This window comes from Gadus macrocephalus, chromosome 23 (assembly GCF_031168955.1).
Source record: "Gadus macrocephalus chromosome 23, ASM3116895v1".
Classification (NCBI taxonomy): domain Eukaryota; kingdom Metazoa; phylum Chordata; class Actinopteri; order Gadiformes; family Gadidae; genus Gadus; species Gadus macrocephalus.
In genome coordinates, this window is record NC_082404.1 from 15,026,894 (window position 1) to 15,046,652 (window position 19,759).

The 19,759-nt window shown below is 51.2% G+C and overlaps 3 protein-coding genes across 3 annotated transcripts; 1 reads left to right on the forward strand and 2 right to left on the reverse strand.

Annotated features, from left to right (window-relative positions):
- Nucleotides 1-13: 13 nt before the first annotated feature.
- On the forward strand, nt 14-4,131 carry psme1 (proteasome activator subunit 1). The gene is made up of 11 exons (XM_060045153.1): nt 14-245; nt 849-881; nt 991-1,053; nt 1,151-1,246; nt 1,366-1,432; nt 1,647-1,744; nt 2,180-2,248; nt 2,361-2,428; nt 2,529-2,583; nt 3,089-3,175; nt 3,843-4,131. Exons 1-11 carry the CDS (start codon nt 207-209, stop codon nt 3,921-3,923), a joined length of 756 nt encoding a protein of 251 aa, XP_059901136.1. The 5' UTR covers nt 14-206; the 3' UTR covers nt 3,924-4,131.
- A 62-nt stretch (nt 4,132-4,193) lies between these two features.
- Nucleotides 4,194-6,409, reverse strand: LOC132452493 (fat storage-inducing transmembrane protein 1-like). The gene is made up of 2 exons (XM_060045147.1): nt 5,786-6,409; nt 4,194-5,461 (listed from the first exon to the last, which is right to left on the reverse strand). Exons 1-2 carry the CDS (start codon nt 6,064-6,066, stop codon nt 4,810-4,812), a joined length of 933 nt encoding a protein of 310 aa, XP_059901130.1. The 5' UTR covers nt 6,067-6,409; the 3' UTR covers nt 4,194-4,809.
- A 370-nt stretch (nt 6,410-6,779) lies between these two features.
- Nucleotides 6,780-19,027, reverse strand: dcaf11 (ddb1 and cul4 associated factor 11). The gene is made up of 16 exons (XM_060045146.1): nt 18,836-19,027; nt 18,203-18,491; nt 17,711-17,838; nt 16,814-16,932; nt 16,316-16,380; nt 15,505-15,605; nt 14,657-14,803; nt 14,221-14,275; nt 13,977-14,045; nt 13,423-13,480; nt 12,884-13,069; nt 11,856-12,009; nt 9,789-9,941; nt 9,403-9,509; nt 7,402-8,404; nt 6,780-7,342 (listed from the first exon to the last, which is right to left on the reverse strand). Exons 2-15 carry the CDS (start codon nt 18,475-18,477, stop codon nt 8,333-8,335), a joined length of 1,689 nt encoding a protein of 562 aa, XP_059901129.1. The 5' UTR covers nt 18,478-18,491; nt 18,836-19,027; the 3' UTR covers nt 6,780-7,342; nt 7,402-8,332.
- Nucleotides 19,028-19,759: the final 732 nt, after the last annotated feature.

A 19,759-nucleotide genomic window follows, 5' to 3' on the forward strand; every position in this document is an offset into this window, starting at 1 on the left:
ACTGCAAGTCCCACAATGCCCCCCTCTCCTCCAAACCTGCGGGGGAACCACGGCTCGCTGGAGACTTTCGTTTTCGTTTTGGACGCTACGATAGTTCGTGAGCGGTAGTTCGGTGTTTTTTGTGTGATTGAAGAAACTAAAGCAGACCTTCCGTCCTCTCACTCCTAAACCCTGTCGGAGGAACCTTGTCAAAGTGTTCTGCAGCCATGAGCTCTATGGAGATGAACCCCGAGTCTAAGAAACAGGTAAGAGAGAGGAGAGTCCGTGTCTAGGTCCGAGACCTGCTGCCCTCTGGTTCTGGTTCCCCTGGTTCTGGTGAGAGCTCCTGGTCTCCTTCTGGCGGTACTCACCGAGGAGATTGATGTTGATCTCTTCTCTTTACTTGTATCACATACGATTATGTGAGGTTTAGGACAATAAAGTTGGCGGAGGAGGCGAAGAACACGCGGGAGGAAAACGAAACCAAGCTACTTTCACTGAATCACTCTGATCACTGTGAGGGGGGAATATGGGTCTTATATGCAACATACACGCCTTGCTTTATTCAAAAGACGCCTATTGAAGAAAGGTTTGCCGCGTCGTGTATCCTCATCTCATCTCACCTCATCTCACCTAATCTCATCCCTCCACTGGGTGTTGGCCAGTCAGAGTGTGTTCAGATAAACATGTAGATCGAGTTATCCTCACGGTAGCAGAGAACAGACAACTGAAACACACCAACATGGTCTTTGTGTAATAACACACCAACATGGTCTTTGTGTAATGTTAGCTTTGCGCCGAATCCTTAACTGAATCCTTAACCGAATGAACAAAAGTAAAAAGGTGTATTAACGCATACAATTGTCTAGGTGGACAACTTCTGCCAGTCACTCACCAAAGAGGTAAACACGGCACAAATAATACTTTTTGTATTTTTTATGTGTATAATACTTAACATTTGACGAATAACAATTATTTCTCATTCTGATCCTCACATCCTTTTCTAACTAGGCAGAAGCACTGCTCTCCAAACAATTCCCGCAGTCCATGGCCGAGATGGACGTGCTGCTGAAGGTATCTCACCACAGAACCTCTGACCCCCCCCCCCCCCCCCCATGTCCGGTCGGTGGGTTCAGGTCGGTTGATAAGAGATGTCTGTTGTGGTCCCCAGACCTGCCTCAGTAGACCGGACCTGGTGCGAGCCCCCCTGGACATCCCGATCCCCGACCCCGCCAAGGAGGAAGCCAAGCGCAAGAAGAAGGAGGAAGTGAGTCACCCTGTCGTTCATGTGTTCACCTTACACACCTGGGGTCATGTGACGGGTCAATCAAACATCATGTACACGAGGTTGACGGTCGCTGAGCCTCCATCTCGATCTCCTAACAGAAGGAGGCCGCCGCCGGGAAGAAAGAGGAGGGCGACAAAGAGGACAAAGAGGACAAAGAGGATGAAGGTCTGCTCCAAAACCGTCTGCTTCCACTGAGGCGCTCCCCCGAGTGTTGTGTTGTGTGGTTATTGATCGTTTTGTTGTGTTGTCTTGTTATTGATTGTTGTGTTGTGTTGTCTTGTGTTGCTATTGATCGTTGTCTTGTGTTGTTATTGATCATTGTGTTGTTACCGAGTGTTGTGTTGTGTTGTTATTGATCGTCGTGTTGTGTTCCTCCCAGGCCCGCCGTGCGGCCCGATCTGCTGCAACGAGCACGTAGAGCGAGCTCTGAGGGAGGTGAAGCCCAAGATCCACTCGCTCAAGGAGAAACTCAACACGGTCAGACTCACTCACTAGCTCACTCACTCACTCACTCACTCACTCACTCACTCACTCACTCACTCACTCACTCACTCACTCACTCACTCTCTGAGGGAGAAACTCAACATGGTCAGACTCACTCACTCACTCACTCACTCACTCACTCACTCGCTCACTCTCTGAGGGAGAAACTCAACACGGTCAGACTCACTCACTCACTCACTCACTCACTCACTCACTCACTCACTCACTCACTCACTCACTCACTCACTCGCTCACTCTCTGAGGGAGAAACTCAACATGGTCAGACTCACTCACTCACTCACACTCACCCTCTAAGGGTGAAACTCAACACGTTCAGGTCCCACGGGAACGTGGGACCATAATCAGGCCTTTACGGCGGTCCCCTGGGCCTTCAGAGGGTCTGATGTTGTGCTTCTCTCCCCCTGGCAGGTCTCCATGTGGATGCAGCTGCAGATTCCTCAAATTGAAGATGGCAACAACTTTGGAGTGGCGGTCCAGGTTAGTGACGGGTGATCTTGGATGGTCACGTCGGCCCGTTCTATGCGGTTACGTTCCTGGTTCTTTGTGGAGACGGGTCTGTCTCATGGTTTCTCTCCACGTCCCTCTTCAGGAGAAGGTGTTTGAGATGCTGACCCTCACACGCACCAAGATAGAGGCCTTCCAGACCCAGATCTCAAAGTGAGGCTCCGTTCATACCATCCTGTCACGTATGATTTATCAGACGACGCTCATGGCCTGCTGCCAGAGGGTTGATGTGATCCTCTGTTCCGCTCTGCAGGTACTACAGCGAGAGAGGGGACGCCGTGGCCAAGGCCTCCAAACAGCCCCACGTGGTCAGTACAGACAGAGCTCCTGTAGGGTAGGCTTAGCTCAGGAGGTAGACCGGTTGTCTTGTAACCGAAAGGTGGCTAGTTCGATCCCCAGCTCCTCCTAGCTAGAGTGTTTATGCGTCCCTCAGCAAGACACTTAACCCTAACTGCTCCTGACGAGCTGGCTGTCTCCTTGCATGGTTGACTCTGCTGTCGGTGTGTCAATGTGTGTATTAACCGATGTAAGTCGCTTTGGATAAAAGCATCTGTTAAATGCCCTAAAAGTAAATGTAAATGACCACTAACCCATCTCCTGTACAAGAAGACCATGTTATTGGTCTAACCCTGACCCTCATCACACCACTTCAAATCAAATCCTCTCGCTTCAGGGTTTGGGGGGAAGGATTTGGCTGAGGTCCTTATTTTATGTGCTAGAAATAGTTCTTATCACAGGAGCCAGCTTATCGTTTCTTATTTGATTATTTCCTGTCCACCGATGTTGACGGGGCTCTCCTTCTGCTCCTCACAGGGAGACTACAGACAGCTGGTCCATGAACTCGACCAGTACCAGTACAGCGAGCTGCGCCTCGTGGTCTTGGAGATCCGCAACACCTACGTAAGGCCACTCGTCTTAATAACGGATTGAGGTGTTACTTCTGGGCACAAGTGCACAAGGACACAAGTTCTCCTTCAGCCCTCGCAACGCATTCATACAAACCAAACCCACTGCAGCTTATTGTTTTTATCGGGTCGTGTAAGACACCACACTCTTGGTTCGGCTGGATATTCCTGCATCTATTTGGACAATCCAATGGCATCACAGTCTGTGTTTGAATCATTAGTGTAGTCAAACAGACTACACTATTGTGCAGTCTGTTGCACAAACGGTTTGTGCAACAAACCTTTTGTGCAACACTGAAATATGAATCGTAAGACCGGAGGGTCTGTCCCGTCTATTGAATCAAACCCAACTGTGCCCAAAATAAATTCCATTTGTGGCCTCACAGCCGTTTGAGAAGGGCTGATGTCTGGGAGGAGGGCCGTCTTAAGAGGGGCGGGGGTTGGGTTTGATCAGCGCTGTGTTGTCCTGATTGGTTGGGTCTCCTCTCCGCGGTCTTCCCTGTGTTTAATGAGCGGTCTCTAAAATAGACGATGATTAGAGGAACGGGCCGACCTTCGTTCCGTCATATTGTTATCAGTCCGTCCTTATCCTCCCTATTGTCTAAGCTGACGAGGCCCAGCGAGAGGGAGGTTGGAGTCTTATCTGTCTCTCTGTCCTGCAGGCGGTGCTGTTTGACATCATTAACAAGAACTACGACAAGATCATGAAGCCCAAGGGGGCGTCCAAGGCCCTCATCTACTGAGGCTCTCATCTACTGAGGCCTTCCCTCTGCTGAAGACACAAACACCAGCTGGTTGTATTCCTCTGGATACATTCAGTGTTCAGTGTCATTTAGTAACAGTGAAACAGCACTCTCATTCTATCACTTACGTTTTCAGTTCAGCCTTCTCTGTGGCTATATCCTTTCTTTTGGATCTTCAAATTACTCAATAAAACTGCCTTCAAGCGTTTGCTTTTTGTGTTTCTCAAAAAGTCACTTTCTGTTCTTAGCAATAACGAGTTTAAAATGAGCTTGTGAGTATGCAGAATGTTTATGTACCAGTAAATAGACATCAGGGAGTAGGTCACAGAAAATAACTGAACATAGTCGTCACGTCTCTACTCCACAACACATGAAAATCTGATACACTTAACTGGAGCAGACATTTTCAAAAAGGTTTTTTACTGTTAAAAAGATATTCCACCAAAACAGATGAGTTTCAAGCACCGGATGAAGGAGAACTCTGCCTCTCCAGCGATAACAAATATATTATCAAATATATTAGAACTTCTTGTGGCTGAACCTTCCAGGAAAACGGGTGTGAAGAAAAGTAGTATTTGCATCTCAAGCCTTCTCAAAGAGGTATTTCTTAAGTGGACTACGTAGGTCCATGCACCAGCAGATCAAAACAAGAAACGGAACATGGCAGGCAGAGCTTCTACTGGTTTCCAGTGCGTGTTGACACGCGTCACAAGTAAAACCACCGGTGTGTCTGCCGTTCTCCAGCTGCTCCTGCACCCCTGCTCCGGGTTGGAGGCCTCAGTCTCAGTATGGACGGCCTTTCTCATGTCAGAAGTTATTGGTTTCTCAAAGCACTATTAGTGTACATAATCATAAACTAGAAATCTATCTGCCTGTCTTATGTTTATCAGTCCAGTCCAACTCCTGGCGGACCGGGACAGAACCAGCTGGGCTTTAGGCGATACCAACCCTGGTAAAGCCCCCTCCACCCCAGATAGGCTATAGCGCCCCCTAGCTGCTGGGCAGGGAACTGCGGGAAGTATGCGAGCAGACACAGCAGCAGAAACAGCCAGAGAGTCAACAGGAGCACACAGAGCAGGAAGAGGATCCTGAGTGGAGCTCCGGCGGGGGGTCCCGTCGGGGCCTCCGCCCTGAGCACATGGGGGCCAAACGCGGACATCTCCTCCACCAGCAGCAGGCAGCACAGGCAGAGCGTGAGGGTGTCCTGGGACACTTCGTAGCCGCGCCACACCTGGCCCGCTCTGAGGCAGGACGCCTTGCTCTGGGCCTCCTGCAGCAGCAGCAGGGGCTGTCCGGCGAGGTCGCTCCCCCCGCCCGCCGCCGCCGCCGCCGCCGCCACGGGCTGGAAGCAGGTCCCGGCGGCGTCCTCCAGGAGGCACACCAGACGCCCGGTGCCCCACCAGAGCAGCCCGGTGAGGGCGAGACGCGCTAGGTGGCGCAGGGACAGCAGGGCGGAGCGCCGCGCCGAGTAGGAGAGGAGGACGACGAAGGAGCCGGCCACGCAGAAGGTCCATCCCCACGCCGACGCCAGGAACTTCCTGCCAGGCGGGTCAGAGGTCGTTCATATCAATAGCGGCCTGACTGGACACAATGTAATGTCGGGGCATTTACACCCTGTTGCCATTGTCCACAACACACAAAATTGTCCACGACAGTGGTTAGTTTATATAATAGCATTAAGTAGACAGGACAAGGTGTACTTGCATGTCCTGGGTCATCATTACCCTATTACACGTCTGAAATAATCCTAATTGCATGTTTGGGTCTAGATACACTTAATTGGACACATTTACAAAGTAGTGGTAAACAATAGCGTGGACCTCTTTCCGTAAGGGAAACCTTATTTTGACCACGCTCCTCACCTGTAGAGGAAGTGGTTCCTGTTGGCGAAGATGCTGTAGCTGGACGTCCAGAGGCTCAGCAGCGGCCCGAACAGAACCAGCGCGTTGAGCGGCAGGTGGAAGTGACCCGCCGGGCCGCTGCCCACCACCGCGGCCAGGAGGTTGGTGAAGAGCACCAGGCCGGCGTTCAGTATCCTCCCCAGGAACCTAGCAGGCAGCGCCACTTCCGAGGCCACTTTGTACAATTTACCCAAGTTGACGTCCGGCCAGAAGCCATCATTTGATGAAGAAACGGCCTTCATCTCGAGTGGGACCTTGTTGTTGAGCTTCTACGGTGGGGGAGGATTTCTCCGTGTGGACTAGTGGGTGACTGCCCAGACCCCGACTGTTCCTGTTGAATCACCCTGGCACCCTGACCCACAGCACATGCTTGGTAAAAATAACCCCCGTCTCCACAGCCCCCCTATAAATAGCCCTCTCATTCCTTAGAGGAAGCTTTAGTTCAGAAGTATGTCCATGTATCACAGCCAGAGGATCAGTAACACATACATGTATTACAGCCCAAGGATCTGTAACACATACACGTATTACAGCCAGCCCAAGGATCAGTAACACATACATGTATTACAGCCCAAGGATCTGTAACACATACACGTATTACAGCCAGCCCAAGGATCAGTAACACATACATGTATTACAGCCCAAGGATCTGTAACACACATGTATTACAGCCAGCCCAAGGATCTGTAACACATACACGTATTACAGCCCAAGGATCTGTAACACATACACGTATTACAGCCAGCCCAAGGATCTGTAACACATACATGTATTACAGCCCAAGGATCTGTAACGCATACATGTATTACAGCCCAAGGATCTGTAACGCATACATGTATTACATGATCTGTAACAGAATACCTGTATTACAGTCAATGGTTCAGTAGTGCATATAGAAAGTAACATGCGGGATGTAATGCAAGACAAGATAAATATTATATATGCTACACATAAATATAGCCAGAGTTTTTTTATTCAAAGTCTTGAGCTTTATGAAAGGATAACAATTAAGAATAATTCAGATAATAATTTGCACCGGTTGGTGCAGTAAAGCATTCCTCTCCCTCACCGACGAGCATTAACATGACGTGAACCTGCCAGTTAACTACTGAAGTTAATCAGAATGAGTCTGGGAACTTTTGAGGTCTTGCTTTGAATCTAAGGGTAAGAAATGTGTTTCCTTCACCACCTCCATGTCCGTCGAGGGGACTTCATGTGCGGCAATCGAATATAAACAATGTGTCGAGAATTAAATAATTGTTTTTTGCCTTGGGCTGCTGTCAGTTGTTTTAATTACCCAATCACCACCACCATTATTCTATTCTGCTGTGTGTGTGTGTGTGTGTGTGTGTGTGTGTGTGTGTGTGTGTGTGTGTGTGTGTGTGTGTGTGTGTGTGTGTGTGTGTGTGTGTGTGTGTGTATAAATATATAAATACACACGAGGGTCGGGCCATTAAGGTGTTGTCAGTAACTAAATCAGAAGGTGTCAGACCAGCCGTTGCCTGGAGACAGCGTGAGCTGGACCGGTGAGTGACTGGGAGCTGACCAGTCCGTAGGAACAGAACCAGCAGAGAGACCTGGACTGGTGAGCTACTGGGAGCGGCCCAGTCCGTTTGAGCAGCACTAGGAGAGACAGTGGACCTATGAGGGAGCTGACGTCATGGCCCACCTGGACGTGTGTGATGTCATCGCTGAGGTCGGACTCGAGGTCGGAACGCTGCAGTCTCCTTGTACCACGTTACCGCGGTGACCAGCATTTATTATTAAGATCGTTAATACTGCTCCCAAAAAATCGGCACCAAACAATACCATCTAACTACGTCTAACTTCCACACTAAAATATCTTACATTATTTCAACAGAATCATCGTCGTCGTTGCTCCGCGAGATTTTCAACTTTCGAAAAATGACTTCACATTAAATGTCCACCTAACGATAACAAGGAGAGTCGGTTATTAATGTTTTAAAACCATAAACCAGCAAAAAGGACTGTGATTAAGAAAAGCTTATTCCACTATTCATCAAGGCTCTAGCATCGAGAACACACTGAGGTTCAGGACTTTACACCAAATTAGAACGCTTTGGCCTGTTTCACCATCACAGGGAGCGGCAGACCTTCAAAAAAGTTGCCCCGCCCCTTGGGTCAAACGAGGAGGTGGGGGGGTCCCTAAGAGGCATAACGCATAACACCCCCTTCTTAACCCCACACCTCACATCATGCTTTGAGATCCTCCAGAAGAACTCACGAACCAGCATGGGAACGAAAACATAAAAAGTCTCTGTGTGCGTGTGAGCTCAGTGTCTCTCCCTCTGTTCAGCCCACTTCCCTTCTGGGGCCGGCTCCGCCTCCTCTGATGAGGCTCCTCCTGGCCCCTTCGGCTCCTCCTGGCCCCTCCTCCTGGCCCCTTCGGCTCCTCCTCTTCCTCCTCCTGGCCCTTTCTCCTCCTGGCTCCTATTCCTACTCCTGGCTCCTCCTCCCCCGACCCCTGACCCCTGACCCTGGGTCTGGTCACTCCTGGTCGCGGTGCTCCTCTATGGGGTGGGTCTGCCTGTGCTCCCACATGCGGACGGCTCCGTCCCACTGGAACACCACATGAAGAGGAGTGAGACGTGGGAGTGAGACACAGGGAACATGGAGCAGAGTGAGACGTGGGAGTGAGACACAGGGAACATGGAGCAGAGTGAGACGTGGGAGTGAGACACAGGGAACATGGAGCAGAGTGAGACGTGGGAGTGAGACACAGGGAACATGGAGCAGAGTGAGACGTGGGAGTGAGACACAGGGAACATGGAGCAGAGTGAGACGTGGGAGTGAGACACAGGGAACATGGAGCAGAGTGAGACGTGGGAGTGAGACACAGGGAACATGGAGCAGAGTGAGACGTGGGAGTGAGACACAGGGAACATGGAGCAGAGTGAGACGTGGGAGTGAGACACAGGGAACATGGAGCAGAGTGAGACGTGGGAGTGAGACACAGGGAACATGGAGCAGAGTGAGACGTGGGAGTGAGACACAGGGAACATGGAGCAGAGTGAGACGTGGGAGTGAGACACAGGGAACATGGAGCAGAGTGAGACGTGGGAGTGAGACACAGGGAACATGGAGCAGAGTGAGACGTGGGAGTGAGACACAGGGAACATGGAGCAGAGTGAGACCCGGGGGGACAAGGAAAGGAGTGAGACACGGCGATCTCTTCCTCGTTAATTAAGAGTCTATTCTTGTCCTCTGGGAGGCAATGGTTAGCCTGGCTCCGCCCGCATATGTACTTCCGCTCAATTTTCATTTCCCTTCAGTACTACGTCTGTGTCTGATATCGGGTATTCGCGGGTTTTCTGAACTGTATACATCCCACTGTAATGTTTTAGCTGATTTCATTCTCCTTTAGTATTTGATCCTATTTTATTCTAGCTCTTTTTGTATTTTCTATACTTTATAGATATATTTTATCGTAATTGTTACACGTTATCCTTGTAATTGTGTTGGTTGTGTATGCTCGTCGCCACTGTAAGTGAGGGGAACCTCAGTGTCTCTAGTGAAAGTAGAGGTTATTGTACTGTGTCAGCCGGGGGTGTACTCACAGAGCTGCTCACGATGCTGTCCTGGTACGGGTGCCAGCTCACATCCCTCACACACGCGTCGTGGCCACAGAGCCGGGTCACCACAGCCCCGGTCAGCACGTCGTACACTACACACACACACACACACACACACACACACACACACACACACACACACACAGTTAATAATGTCCACATGAAGACCAAAAGGTAGAGGAGGTGGATGGAGGAGGAGGTGGGGCTGGAGATGGAGGCAAAGGTAGATGTGGAGGGTGAAGGTAGAGGTGGAGGGTGGAGGAAGAGGAGGTGGAGGGTGGAGGTTGAGGTGAAGGTAGAGGTGGAGGGTGGAGCTAGAGGTTGAGGTTGAGGGCTGAGGTAGAGGAGGTGAAGGTGGAGGTGCGGCCCACCTATGATCTTGCCGGTGGAGCAGCCCGTGTAGATGTAGCGTTGGCCGGTGGTGAACTCCGGGGAGAAGCGGCAGCGGATCAGCGTGTGCAGAACGCCGTGACCGCGGTACGTCATCACCGAGGTGTCGCCCATCAGCTTGTGTCTCTTCAGCGCTACAGGAGAGACAAGCAAACCACCACTGGTTACCATCAAACCACCACTGGTTACCTTCAAACTATAACTGGTTACCTTCAAACCATCACTGGTTACCATCAAACCACCACTGGTTACCTTCAAACTATAACTGGTTACCTTCAAACCATCACTGGTTACCATCAAACCACCACTGGTTACCTTCAAACCATCACTGGTTACCATCAAACCACCACTGGTTACCTTCAAACCATCACTGGTTAACAACCAACTTTTACTGGTTACCTTCAAACCAATCACCGGTTACCGTTGAACCACCACTGGTTACCATCAAATCATTACTGGTTACCATCAAACTATCACTGGTTACCTTCAAACCCATCACTGTTAGAAACACGCAGTGCTACCATCAGGGCTGAACTGGTAGTGACGGGGCTGTACTGGTAGAGACGGGGCTGTACTGGTAGAGACGGGGCTGTACTGGTAGTGACGGGGCTGTACTGGTAGTGACGGGCTGTACTGGTAGTGACGGGGCTGTACTGGTAGTGACAGGCTGTACTGGTAGAGACAGGGCTGTACTGGTAGAGACGGGCTGTACTGGTAATGACGGGGCTGTACTGGTAGTGACGGGGCTGTACTGGTAGTGACAGGCTGTACTGGTAGAGACGGGGCTGTACTGGTAGTGACGGGGCTGTACTGGTAGAGACGGGGCTGTACTGGTAGAGACGGGGCTGTACTGGTAGAGACGGGGCTGTACTGGTAGTGACGGGGCTGTACTGGTAGAGACGGGGCTGTACTGGTAGTGACGGGGCTGTACTGGTAGTGACGGGGCTGTACTGGTAGTGACAGGCTGTACTGGTAGAGACGGGGCTGTACTGGTAGTGACGGGGCTGTACTGGTAGAGACGGGGCTGTACTGGTAGTGACGGGGCTGTACTGGTAGTGACAGGGCTGTAGGCTGTACTGGTAGTGGTACTTGTACTGGTAGCGACAGCCTGGAGACGGAGCTGTACTGGGGAGTGACAGGGCTGTACTGGTAGTGACGGGGCTGTACTGGTAGAGACGGGGCTATACTGGTAGAGACGGGGCTGTACTGGTAGTGACGGGGCTGTACTGGTAGTGACGGGCTGTACTGGTAGTGACGGGGCTGTACTGGTAGAGACGGGGCTGTACTGGTAGAGACGGGGCTGTACTGGTAGAGACGGGGCTGTACTGGTAGAGACGGGGCTGTACTGGTAGAGACAGGGCTGTACTGGTAGTGACGGGGCTGTACTGGTAGAGACGGGGCTGTACTGGTAGAGACGGGGCTGTACTGGTAGTGACGGGGCTGTACTGGTAGAGACGGGGCTGTACTGGTAGAGACGGGGCTGTACTGGTAGTGACGGGGCTGTACTGGTAATGACAGGCTGTACTGGTAGAGACGGGCTGTACTGGTAGTGACGGGGCTGTACTGGTAGAGACGGGGCTGTACTGGTAGTGACGGGGCTGTACTGGTAGTGACGGGGCTGTACTGGTAGTGACGGGGCTGTACTGGTAGTGACGGGGCTGTACTGGTAGTGACAGGCTGTACTGGTAGAGACGGGGCTGTACTGGTAGTGACGGGGCTGTACTGGTAGAGACGGGCTGTACTGGTAGAGACGGGGCGGTACTGGTAGTGACGGGGCTGTACTGGTAGAGACGGGGCTGTACTGGTAGAGACGGGGCTGTACTGGTAGTGACGGGGCTGTACTGGTAGAGACGGGGCTGTACTGGTAGAGACGGGGCGGTACTGGTAGAGACGGGGCTGTACTGGTAGTGACGGGGCTGTACTGGTAGTGACGGGGCTGTACTGGTAGTGACGGGGCTGTACTGGTAATGACGGGCTGTACTGGTAATGACGGGCTGTACTGGTAATGACGGGCTGTACTGGTAATGACGGGCGGTACTGGGGCTCACCTCTCTGGGGGACCTGCTGCCAGCGGTAGTCCCAGTTCTGCTGGGTGACGGCCAGGCGCGAGGCGGCCAGCCCCTCCTTGGGAGAGAACTTCCTGACGTCCCACAGCTTGATGGACTGGTCCTTGGAGTTGCTGATCAGGTAGCGAGCGTCGCCCTGCCCCCAGAGAGACAGTACAGTTCAGAGAGACAGCACCGTTCAGAGAGACAGCACCGTTCAGAGAGACAGTACCGTTCAGAGAGACAGTACCGTTCAGAGAGACAGTACCGTTCAGAGAGACAGTACCTTTCAGAGAGACAGTACCCCAGCGTTCAGAGAGACAATACTGTTCAGAGAGACAGTACCTCAGCGTTCAGAGAGACAGTACCGTTCAGAGAGAGAGTACCCCAGCGTTCAGAGAGACAGTACCCCAGCGTTCAGAGACAGTACTGTTCAGAGAGACAGTACCGTTCAGAGAGACAGTACCGTTCAGAGAGAGTATCCCAGCATTCAGAGAGACAGTACCGATCAGAGAGACAGTACCCCAGCGTTCAGAGACTGTACCGTTCAGAGAGACAGTACCGCACCGTTCAGAGAGACAGAAACAGCCCCCTCTCTATGACCTCTTGATACGAGGAGAATCACATCAACAGAACCCCAGCCTCACAGATGTTCTAACGCTGGGCTCCAGCTCTACAGTAATGAAGTGCAGCCCTCAGCTGGAGGTGAGACACATTAACAACGCCACAGACGGCCCTCCTCCTCTCCTCCACCCCCTTCCTCCTCCATCTCCCCCTCCCCCTCCTCCACCACCTCGAACCCCACCCTCCTGACCCTTCTCCTCCCTTTCCTCCTCCCCCTCCCCCTCCTCCCCCTCCCTCTGCCCCTCCCCTCCCCCTCCTCCCTCTTCCCCCTCCTCCTCCTCCTCCCCACCCCCTCCTCCCCCTCCTCTTCCTCCTCCCCCTCCACCACCTCGAACCCCACCCTCCTCCCTCTCCCCCTCCCCCTCCCCCTCCTCCTTCATCCCCCTCCTCCCCCTCCCCCTCCTCACCTTGCTGTCGATGAAGGTGACTCCGTCGCGGTGTCCGGCCAGCTGTCCCACGGGCTGCGGCCGGTCCTCCCTCAGCGTCCGTCTGTCCCACACCTTGCACAGGGCGTCGTCGCTGCCCGAGAACAGCAGCTGGGAGGAGCTGTCGGCGAACGCCACGGCGTTCACGTCGTCCTCGTGGGCGTCGATCTGGGGAGGGGGGAGGGTCATTGGAGTTCCACGTTTAAATGTTTCCCCCGTGCGTCGTTGACATGCGGGTGGGAGAGCCTCCCCAGCCGTGTGTGTGCGCGCGCGCGTGCGTGTGCGTGTGTTAGGACCATATGAGGACAGAACAGACCCCAGATAAGGACGACCACAGCACAAAGAAAAAGGGTGTGCGTGCGTGTGGGAGAAGGCAGAGACCACACACACACACACACACACACACACACACACACACACACACACACACACACACACACACACACACACACACACACACACACACACACACACACACACACACACACACACACACACAGTCGGGACCTGTGATGACATACCTTGAGCGTTCTCTTGTTCTGCTCCCGATCGAACACGTACAGACAGCCGTCATTGGCCCTGCGGATGGAGCAGAGCGTACACTTAGCATCTGAAACCACCTCCAGCCCGTCTCCCAATCCCTCATTTCCATCCCAGTCGCCATCCCAACGCCACACATATTGTCCACTTCTGTTTCTACTACGTAGCCTGACGTCAACAGACCCACGTGGAAATCAGACCTCACGTATCACTGAGATTGACCTGCAACCAATCAGAACAACGGAACGTTGTTCTGATTGGTTACAGGTCAATCTCAGTGCTGCTGGCTCTTGGTGATTGGGAGCCAGCGGCAGCCATCTTGGTTGTTTATGAAGATGCCTCGTCGGACATGGTGTTAAACCCGCCCCATTTCAGACTAATGATTGTGATTGGCCAGGCCAGGTCTGATCGAAATGGGTCTGAACATGGAAGGACCTGAGCTGGCGGATTAGTCTGGTTCAAGGCCGGGCGTGTTCCAAACCACGTCCTCATCTTCTGACGACACATGGATTGATCCCGGACTAACTCGACTCACCCTCCTAAGATCTCCTTTCCGTCCGTCGACGCGGCCAGGGAGAACACGCAGAACCTCCGCTCGTCCGGACTGCGGAACACACACACACACACACACACACACACACACACACACAAAGACACACAGCACACACACACACCATCAGTCATCCCAGTGGGGATGATGTCGGGTGGGGTTCTGATGCTGGGTGGTGGCTCTACGGGGGGGTGGGGGTCTATGGGGTCACCAAGAGGTCGACACTCACCTGAGGTCCAGCGCTGTGTGGCACTCGCTGTCCCCGTCGACGCTGCACACGTGAACTGGGGGGGGGGGGGGGGGGATGACACACACACATGTTTATCCTCAAATGGAATTTTGCACGATACATTACAAATTACAAATGTGTTCTGCGTTATTATAATGTACAAATGTAAAGTACACATGTTCTGATATTCGGGTGACAGAAAGGAACAGTGCCCTCTACTGATATCGTCTTGGCGATCACCCTGGGTTGGTTCCACACCAATGAGGGAGAGCAGAGAGAGAAACAGATAGAGGGGGGTAGAGAGAGAGAGAGAGAGAGAGAGAGAGAGAGAGAGAGAGAGAGAGAGAGAGCAGAGAGCAGAGAGCAGAGAGCAGAGAGCAGAGAGCAGAGAGCAGAGAGAGAGAGAGAGAGAGAGAGAGCGAGCGCTCTATCTTACTGTAGTCGGACCAGCTGGAGTAGAGGATGCTCTGGGCGTCGGGGGTGAAGCACACATCCAGCACGCTCCAGCCCACGTCCCGGGCCTTCACCGTGCGCAGCAGGTGGAAGCGTCGCCTGGTGGTGTCGTACAGCCGGATGTTCTGGTCTGGGGGGGGGGGGGGGGGAACAAGAGTAAACACATCCAGTAAAATGCATGTTGCACTCGTCCTCATCTTCTGGAATAGAGCCGGTGCTCCGGGGCAGGTTAATTAACACTTGGCACACGGTGCAAACCACCAATTATCCTTCGGAGCAGGTGCAGCGCCGTACGCTCAGAGCCAAGTGTCTGCGTCGGAGCTTCAGAGGCCAAAGGGTCTGGTTCGATCTGGCCGGTGAGGAGACATGATGCAGAGTGCAGCCCTTCCATTTGATTTATAGCCTTCTGAAGAACGCAACGCTGTGTTCTGGGATGAGAACGTAGCCTGCTGCTTGCCATTGACTTTACTTTGATGATAAAATAAAATGCCTTTATCCTATCAAATGCTCAAAATGTAGCCAATTACTTTAAAGGCCGTGATTGGTTTAGTTTGACGCGCGCACACACACACACACACACACACACACACACACACACACACACACACACACACACACACACACACACACACACACACACACACACACACACACCTCTGTAGCCTTGGCACGAGTACATGAAGGTTAATCTCTTGACTTTGCGTCCTGTAGATATCGTGTGATTTCGCTGTCCTTGTCAGGGCCGTATCAATTGACTCCTGCTGTTTATTTTCTATTTTCTATGCAAGCATCTGATGATAGAAGTAAGGGTAGAAAGAATTGAGTGCTCACCTTGGCAGGCAGAGAGGAACATGCCGCCATCGCTGCTGTAGAGACCGCAGAAGGCTTTCTGGTGGTAGGTGTCCTTGTGGGAAACGTAGTTTGGCAAGAATCTAAAGGAACAAAAGTTGCCACGCTTACGCTTTAGTCAAATCAGTCACGGGATCTGACTGTTCTTTGAGCTCTGACGCAAAGAAAAAAAATAAACACATCCTCCATCAAAACAGCTTCTGCGTCTCAATTAGAAATGAATTCTAAATCTGGTACATGTGTCAAAGGGGAAGGATGTGGATATTAGTGGCACATAACGGAACCGATTGGCAGAAATGGAATATAATATTAATAAGTATGTTTTAATTAGTTTACACTTAAATGAAAATAAGAATCATTGTGTTTGAGCCCTTAATATCTACATGGGGAGAGGGTCCTCTTCCACGTTGAACCGCCATGTTTCTACGGTAACCCAGAAGGGACCAACAGTGCGAGAGAACTCATTTTACGTTCAATCAAAAACGTGGGTTTTGGGCCAAGAGTTCTAGGTTGGGGGGGGGTCTTGTAATATATAACCCCATGGCTAGGACTATTCTGTGATAGTAATTAGTACCACTGTTGCGTAGGAGCGTTATAATAAGCAGTATGGTATATCAAATGCGCCACAGGCCTTGGTGTTAAGACAATTGTGTGACGGAGAAGCGTCACGTTGGGAAGGAAGGGCGAGAGGGGACTTACTGCTAGATGCTACTGAATCGTACACACTGGAACGTGACACTAACAGTGATGATCTGTAGGGTTGGGGAAGAAGAGGTTGTTTGAACATACTCACTGTGAGCGGATTCGACTGCACTCTCCATGGGAAAAACTGGAGCCTTTACACCGGCCTTGTTCCCGCTGAGAGACAAAAAAACACAGCCATAGGGTCACAGACATTAAATACATACACATAAAAATCATATATAGATATCATATGCATATATCATATGAATGTATATGATATCTATATATACATACACACAAAAACACACACACACACACACACATATATACATATATATTATACTGTATATATATATATATATATACAATAAAGTTCAAAAGTTTGGGGTCACCAAGACATTTTCATGTTTCCATGAAAGCTCCCACAATAGTTTTCAGCTGTGCTATCATAATGCACAAGGGTTTCCTAATCATCATTTAAAAAAAATGACATTTTTAAGTGACCCCAAATTTGTAAACGGTAGTGTATATATATCATATGATAGAGATATACATCTATTTGATATAGATATATGCACATCCATCCATCTCATCTCTGCTCTCTTGCCTCTGTGAGCATGTTGGTGAAGCTCTGTCTGCTCTTCATGCCGGTGGAGGCGGTGGCCAACATGATCTGAGTCCGGATCTCACTCCGGTCCAACTCCTGCGTGTCTGGACGGATGTCCACTTAGAAAAGGACATGAAACAGGGGTCACAATTAATGTTACTCTGAGAGGGAGAGCGAGAGTGAGAGAAAGAAAGAAAGAAAGAAAGAAAGAAAGAAAGAAAGAAAGAAAGAGATTGATTTCCATGTGGGTCTGTGGGTTGAGGCGACTGGGATGCAAATAAGGGACAGAGAGAGACAGAGCGACTGAGACAGAGAGAGGAAGAGAGACAGGGACAGAGAGAGACAGAGAGAGACAGAGAGAGGAAGAGAGACAGGGACAGAGACAGAGAGAGAGACACAGCTCTGATGGTATGTGACTGCCGCAAGGCCTTGCCGATGATTGTCCTGTCTCCCAATTAGGACTGATGAAGAGGGGCGGAGTCACTTTGTTTGTGGCCTATATTGGGCGCCTCTTTTCATGTTTGTTTGATCTCTTTTCATTATGCGTTATCAAATAAACCTTGATTATTTTTTTATAGAATCACACCTCCACCCTCCCTCGTTGTCTGGTTACCCTAGGCCAGGAGAATGCGAGAGGGTAACCAGACATGAGGAAGGGCGGAGGACGTGTGATTCTATTCAACAATAATCAAGGTTTATTTGAAAACCCATAATGAAAAGAGAACACACAACAACAGTTGCAGCATGGCCAGCAGGTGAAGATGCCAAAAAAGGGAGGGCTGGACCCCTCTAACCAGGCGCCCAATATAGGCCACAAACAAAGTGACTCCGCCCCTCTTCATCAGTCCTAATTGCGGGCCAGGCACATCAGTCCTAATTGGAGAAGAGAGTCCTCACCTGGGGGGTTGTACCGGTCTCCAAGCCGGCCCTCCCAGGCTCCATCACTGTCCTCGTCGGAGTCTGAGTAGGACTGGACCAGCTGGAGGCCTGTGGCCCCACTGCCATGGACCAGCCTCACCTGGCCCCTAGCACAGGGAGGAATTGGCTCAGCTCTGAGTGCATGGAGCGCCAGGGCACGGGTCAACGCCTCTGAACACAAACTTTTAACTCATCCAGCGGACTGTAAGAGTCGGTTGTATGTACGTTTATTCTTGTTCTTTGCTGTGACCTCGTTCCCTGGTGTGTTATGCTGCCTGCAGCCAGATCTCTCCCGTTAAACAGGTTTTTAAAACTAACCTCAGCTCGACCTTACCAGTTTAAACAAAGATTAAAATAGATAGAAACGCATTAAAGTTAGCACAAAGCTCTTAGTGTTAACGGCTATCCTGTCTCATGGCTGGTTTCCTCTAGGGGCGACGTGAACTGTAAAGCGAGCCGACTCCTCCCCACCTCCTCAGTAGGTAAGCCAGTACTTCTGCTAGGTCGACGTCCTCCTCAGAGGTGGTCTGCCCGTCCCCCGTCCTGCGGCCGCGGCCCCGGCCGGGTGGGTTCTCCTCCTCTTCCGGCTGATCTGGCGGGTCACTGCGGGACGAGCCCCTGCTGCCCTGGCTGGATGGGTTCTCTTCCTGGTTGGATGGGTTCTCCCCCTCTTCCGGCTGATCTGACGGGTTACTGCTGGACGACCCCCTGCCTCCAGACATCCCAGAACTGGACTGAGAGCCCATAGACCGAGGGGAGCCTGGACAGGGAGTGGACGGGGTTGGGAGGGGTGAAGGACAGGATGAAGACCAGTATTAAGTACACAGGATTTGTACAACGGGAGGAGAGACGATAGGAGGACCCCGGTGGTTTAAACCGTAAACAGGACGGGTTATCGCCCCTAACCAGTCAAACTGGGTAAACATCTTATCTGATGGATCCAGAGACACACGTACTTCCACCACGCAGCGGAGTTTTAGTCAGGCGAACAACACAACACCATCTGCCGATGTATGCTGACTTTTAACGTTTTAATGTTGTTAAGATGCTGTCTTTTTGCTGAACTCCGATTAGCCAACCCTCACCCCGACCCCACCACCTTACCGTGTGACGTCCAGGCTCGGCTGATTGACAGCTGTCAGTCAAATCTCTTCTCGTTTTGATATGGACGTCAGGTCCGCTCCAAGTAATGTAACCAGCTGAACTTGTGTGTCGTTATTAAACCTTATCTCGACGTGTTTCTCCTGGGCGCTAACTCCTCAGCAGGACCGCGGGCCGCCATGTTGTTTACAAAGTAGAGGAGAACCTGCTCGAGCGGAGGGGTCACGTGACCACCACGTCGAGCTGCGGAGTGGGTCACGTGATCACCACGTCGAGCTGCGGAGGTGTCACTTAACCACCACCTCAGGGTGTGCGAGACTGTCCATGGACTGATGCCGCCTTAAAATCAGTCGGAGTTTCCGGGAGGCTCGGAGGTTCGGACCCTCTCGGAGGAAATGTTGATACCCTGTTGGGACAGAGTTTTCGCTCGGAGTTTCGTGCAGACCTCCGACATTACGTCACAACAATGGCTGCCCATTTCATTGATAGACTAAAGTGAACATGCAGCAACACTAAAAGGCGAACCCATTCTAACATTCGCATTATGATTCATTATAGCTTACAATTATAAACATCACCTGATGAATTCTCGCTCATGTTCAACCATCGCAAGCAATTCTAAAAACTGATTCATCTTATTCCGCAAAGAGGTCCCTGCGGGCATCCATACTAGTTATGAAGTCTTGACTCACGGTCACGAACATTCCGGTTTTATGTCATAGCCTACAGACTTCTGGGCGGCAAGATCTTTTCGGAAGAAGGGAATTGATTGAAAACTTTATTGAACAACAATTGACAAGTGTTAAAAAGGATTAAAAAAAACACAATAAAGCCCAAAAGCTTGTTTCCATTGTGGTCCTTAAGGTGGAAAGGGAAAAAAACACATGGACTAAAACATGGACAACACACCGCACATGGACTACAACG

What these genes read in the sequence shown, in the direction of transcription:
- LOC132452493 (XM_060045147.1), bottom strand. Translation starts at nt 6,066, where the DNA reads ATGAAGGCCGTTTCTTCATCAAATGATGGCTTCTGGCCGGACGTCAAC. An exon ending in AGGAACCACTTCCTCTACAG is followed by an intron (nt 5,462 to 5,785) that starts GTGAGGAGCGTG and finishes CCCGCCTGGCAG; the next exon opens with GAAGTTCCTGGCGTCGGCGT.
- dcaf11 (XM_060045146.1), bottom strand. Translation starts at nt 18,477, where the DNA reads ATGGGCTCTCAGTCCAGTTCTGGGATGTCTGGAGGCAGGGGGTCGTCC. An exon ending in TCACCAACATGCTCACAGAG is followed by an intron (nt 16,381 to 16,813) that starts GCAAGAGAGCAG and finishes TTTGTCTCTCAG; the next exon opens with CGGGAACAAGGCCGGTGTAA. An exon ending in GGAAAGGAGATCTTAGGAGG is followed by an intron (nt 13,481 to 13,976) that starts GTGAGTCGAGTT and finishes CTCCATCCGCAG; the next exon opens with GGCCAATGACGGCTGTCTGT.
- psme1 (XM_060045153.1), top strand. Translation starts at nt 207, where the DNA reads ATGAGCTCTATGGAGATGAACCCCGAGTCTAAGAAACAG. An exon ending in GCCAGTCACTCACCAAAGAG is followed by an intron (nt 882 to 990) that starts GTAAACACGGCA and finishes TTTTCTAACTAG; the next exon opens with GCAGAAGCACTGCTCTCCAA. An exon ending in TGGAGATCCGCAACACCTAC is followed by an intron (nt 3,176 to 3,842) that starts GTAAGGCCACTC and finishes TCTGTCCTGCAG; the next exon opens with GCGGTGCTGTTTGACATCAT.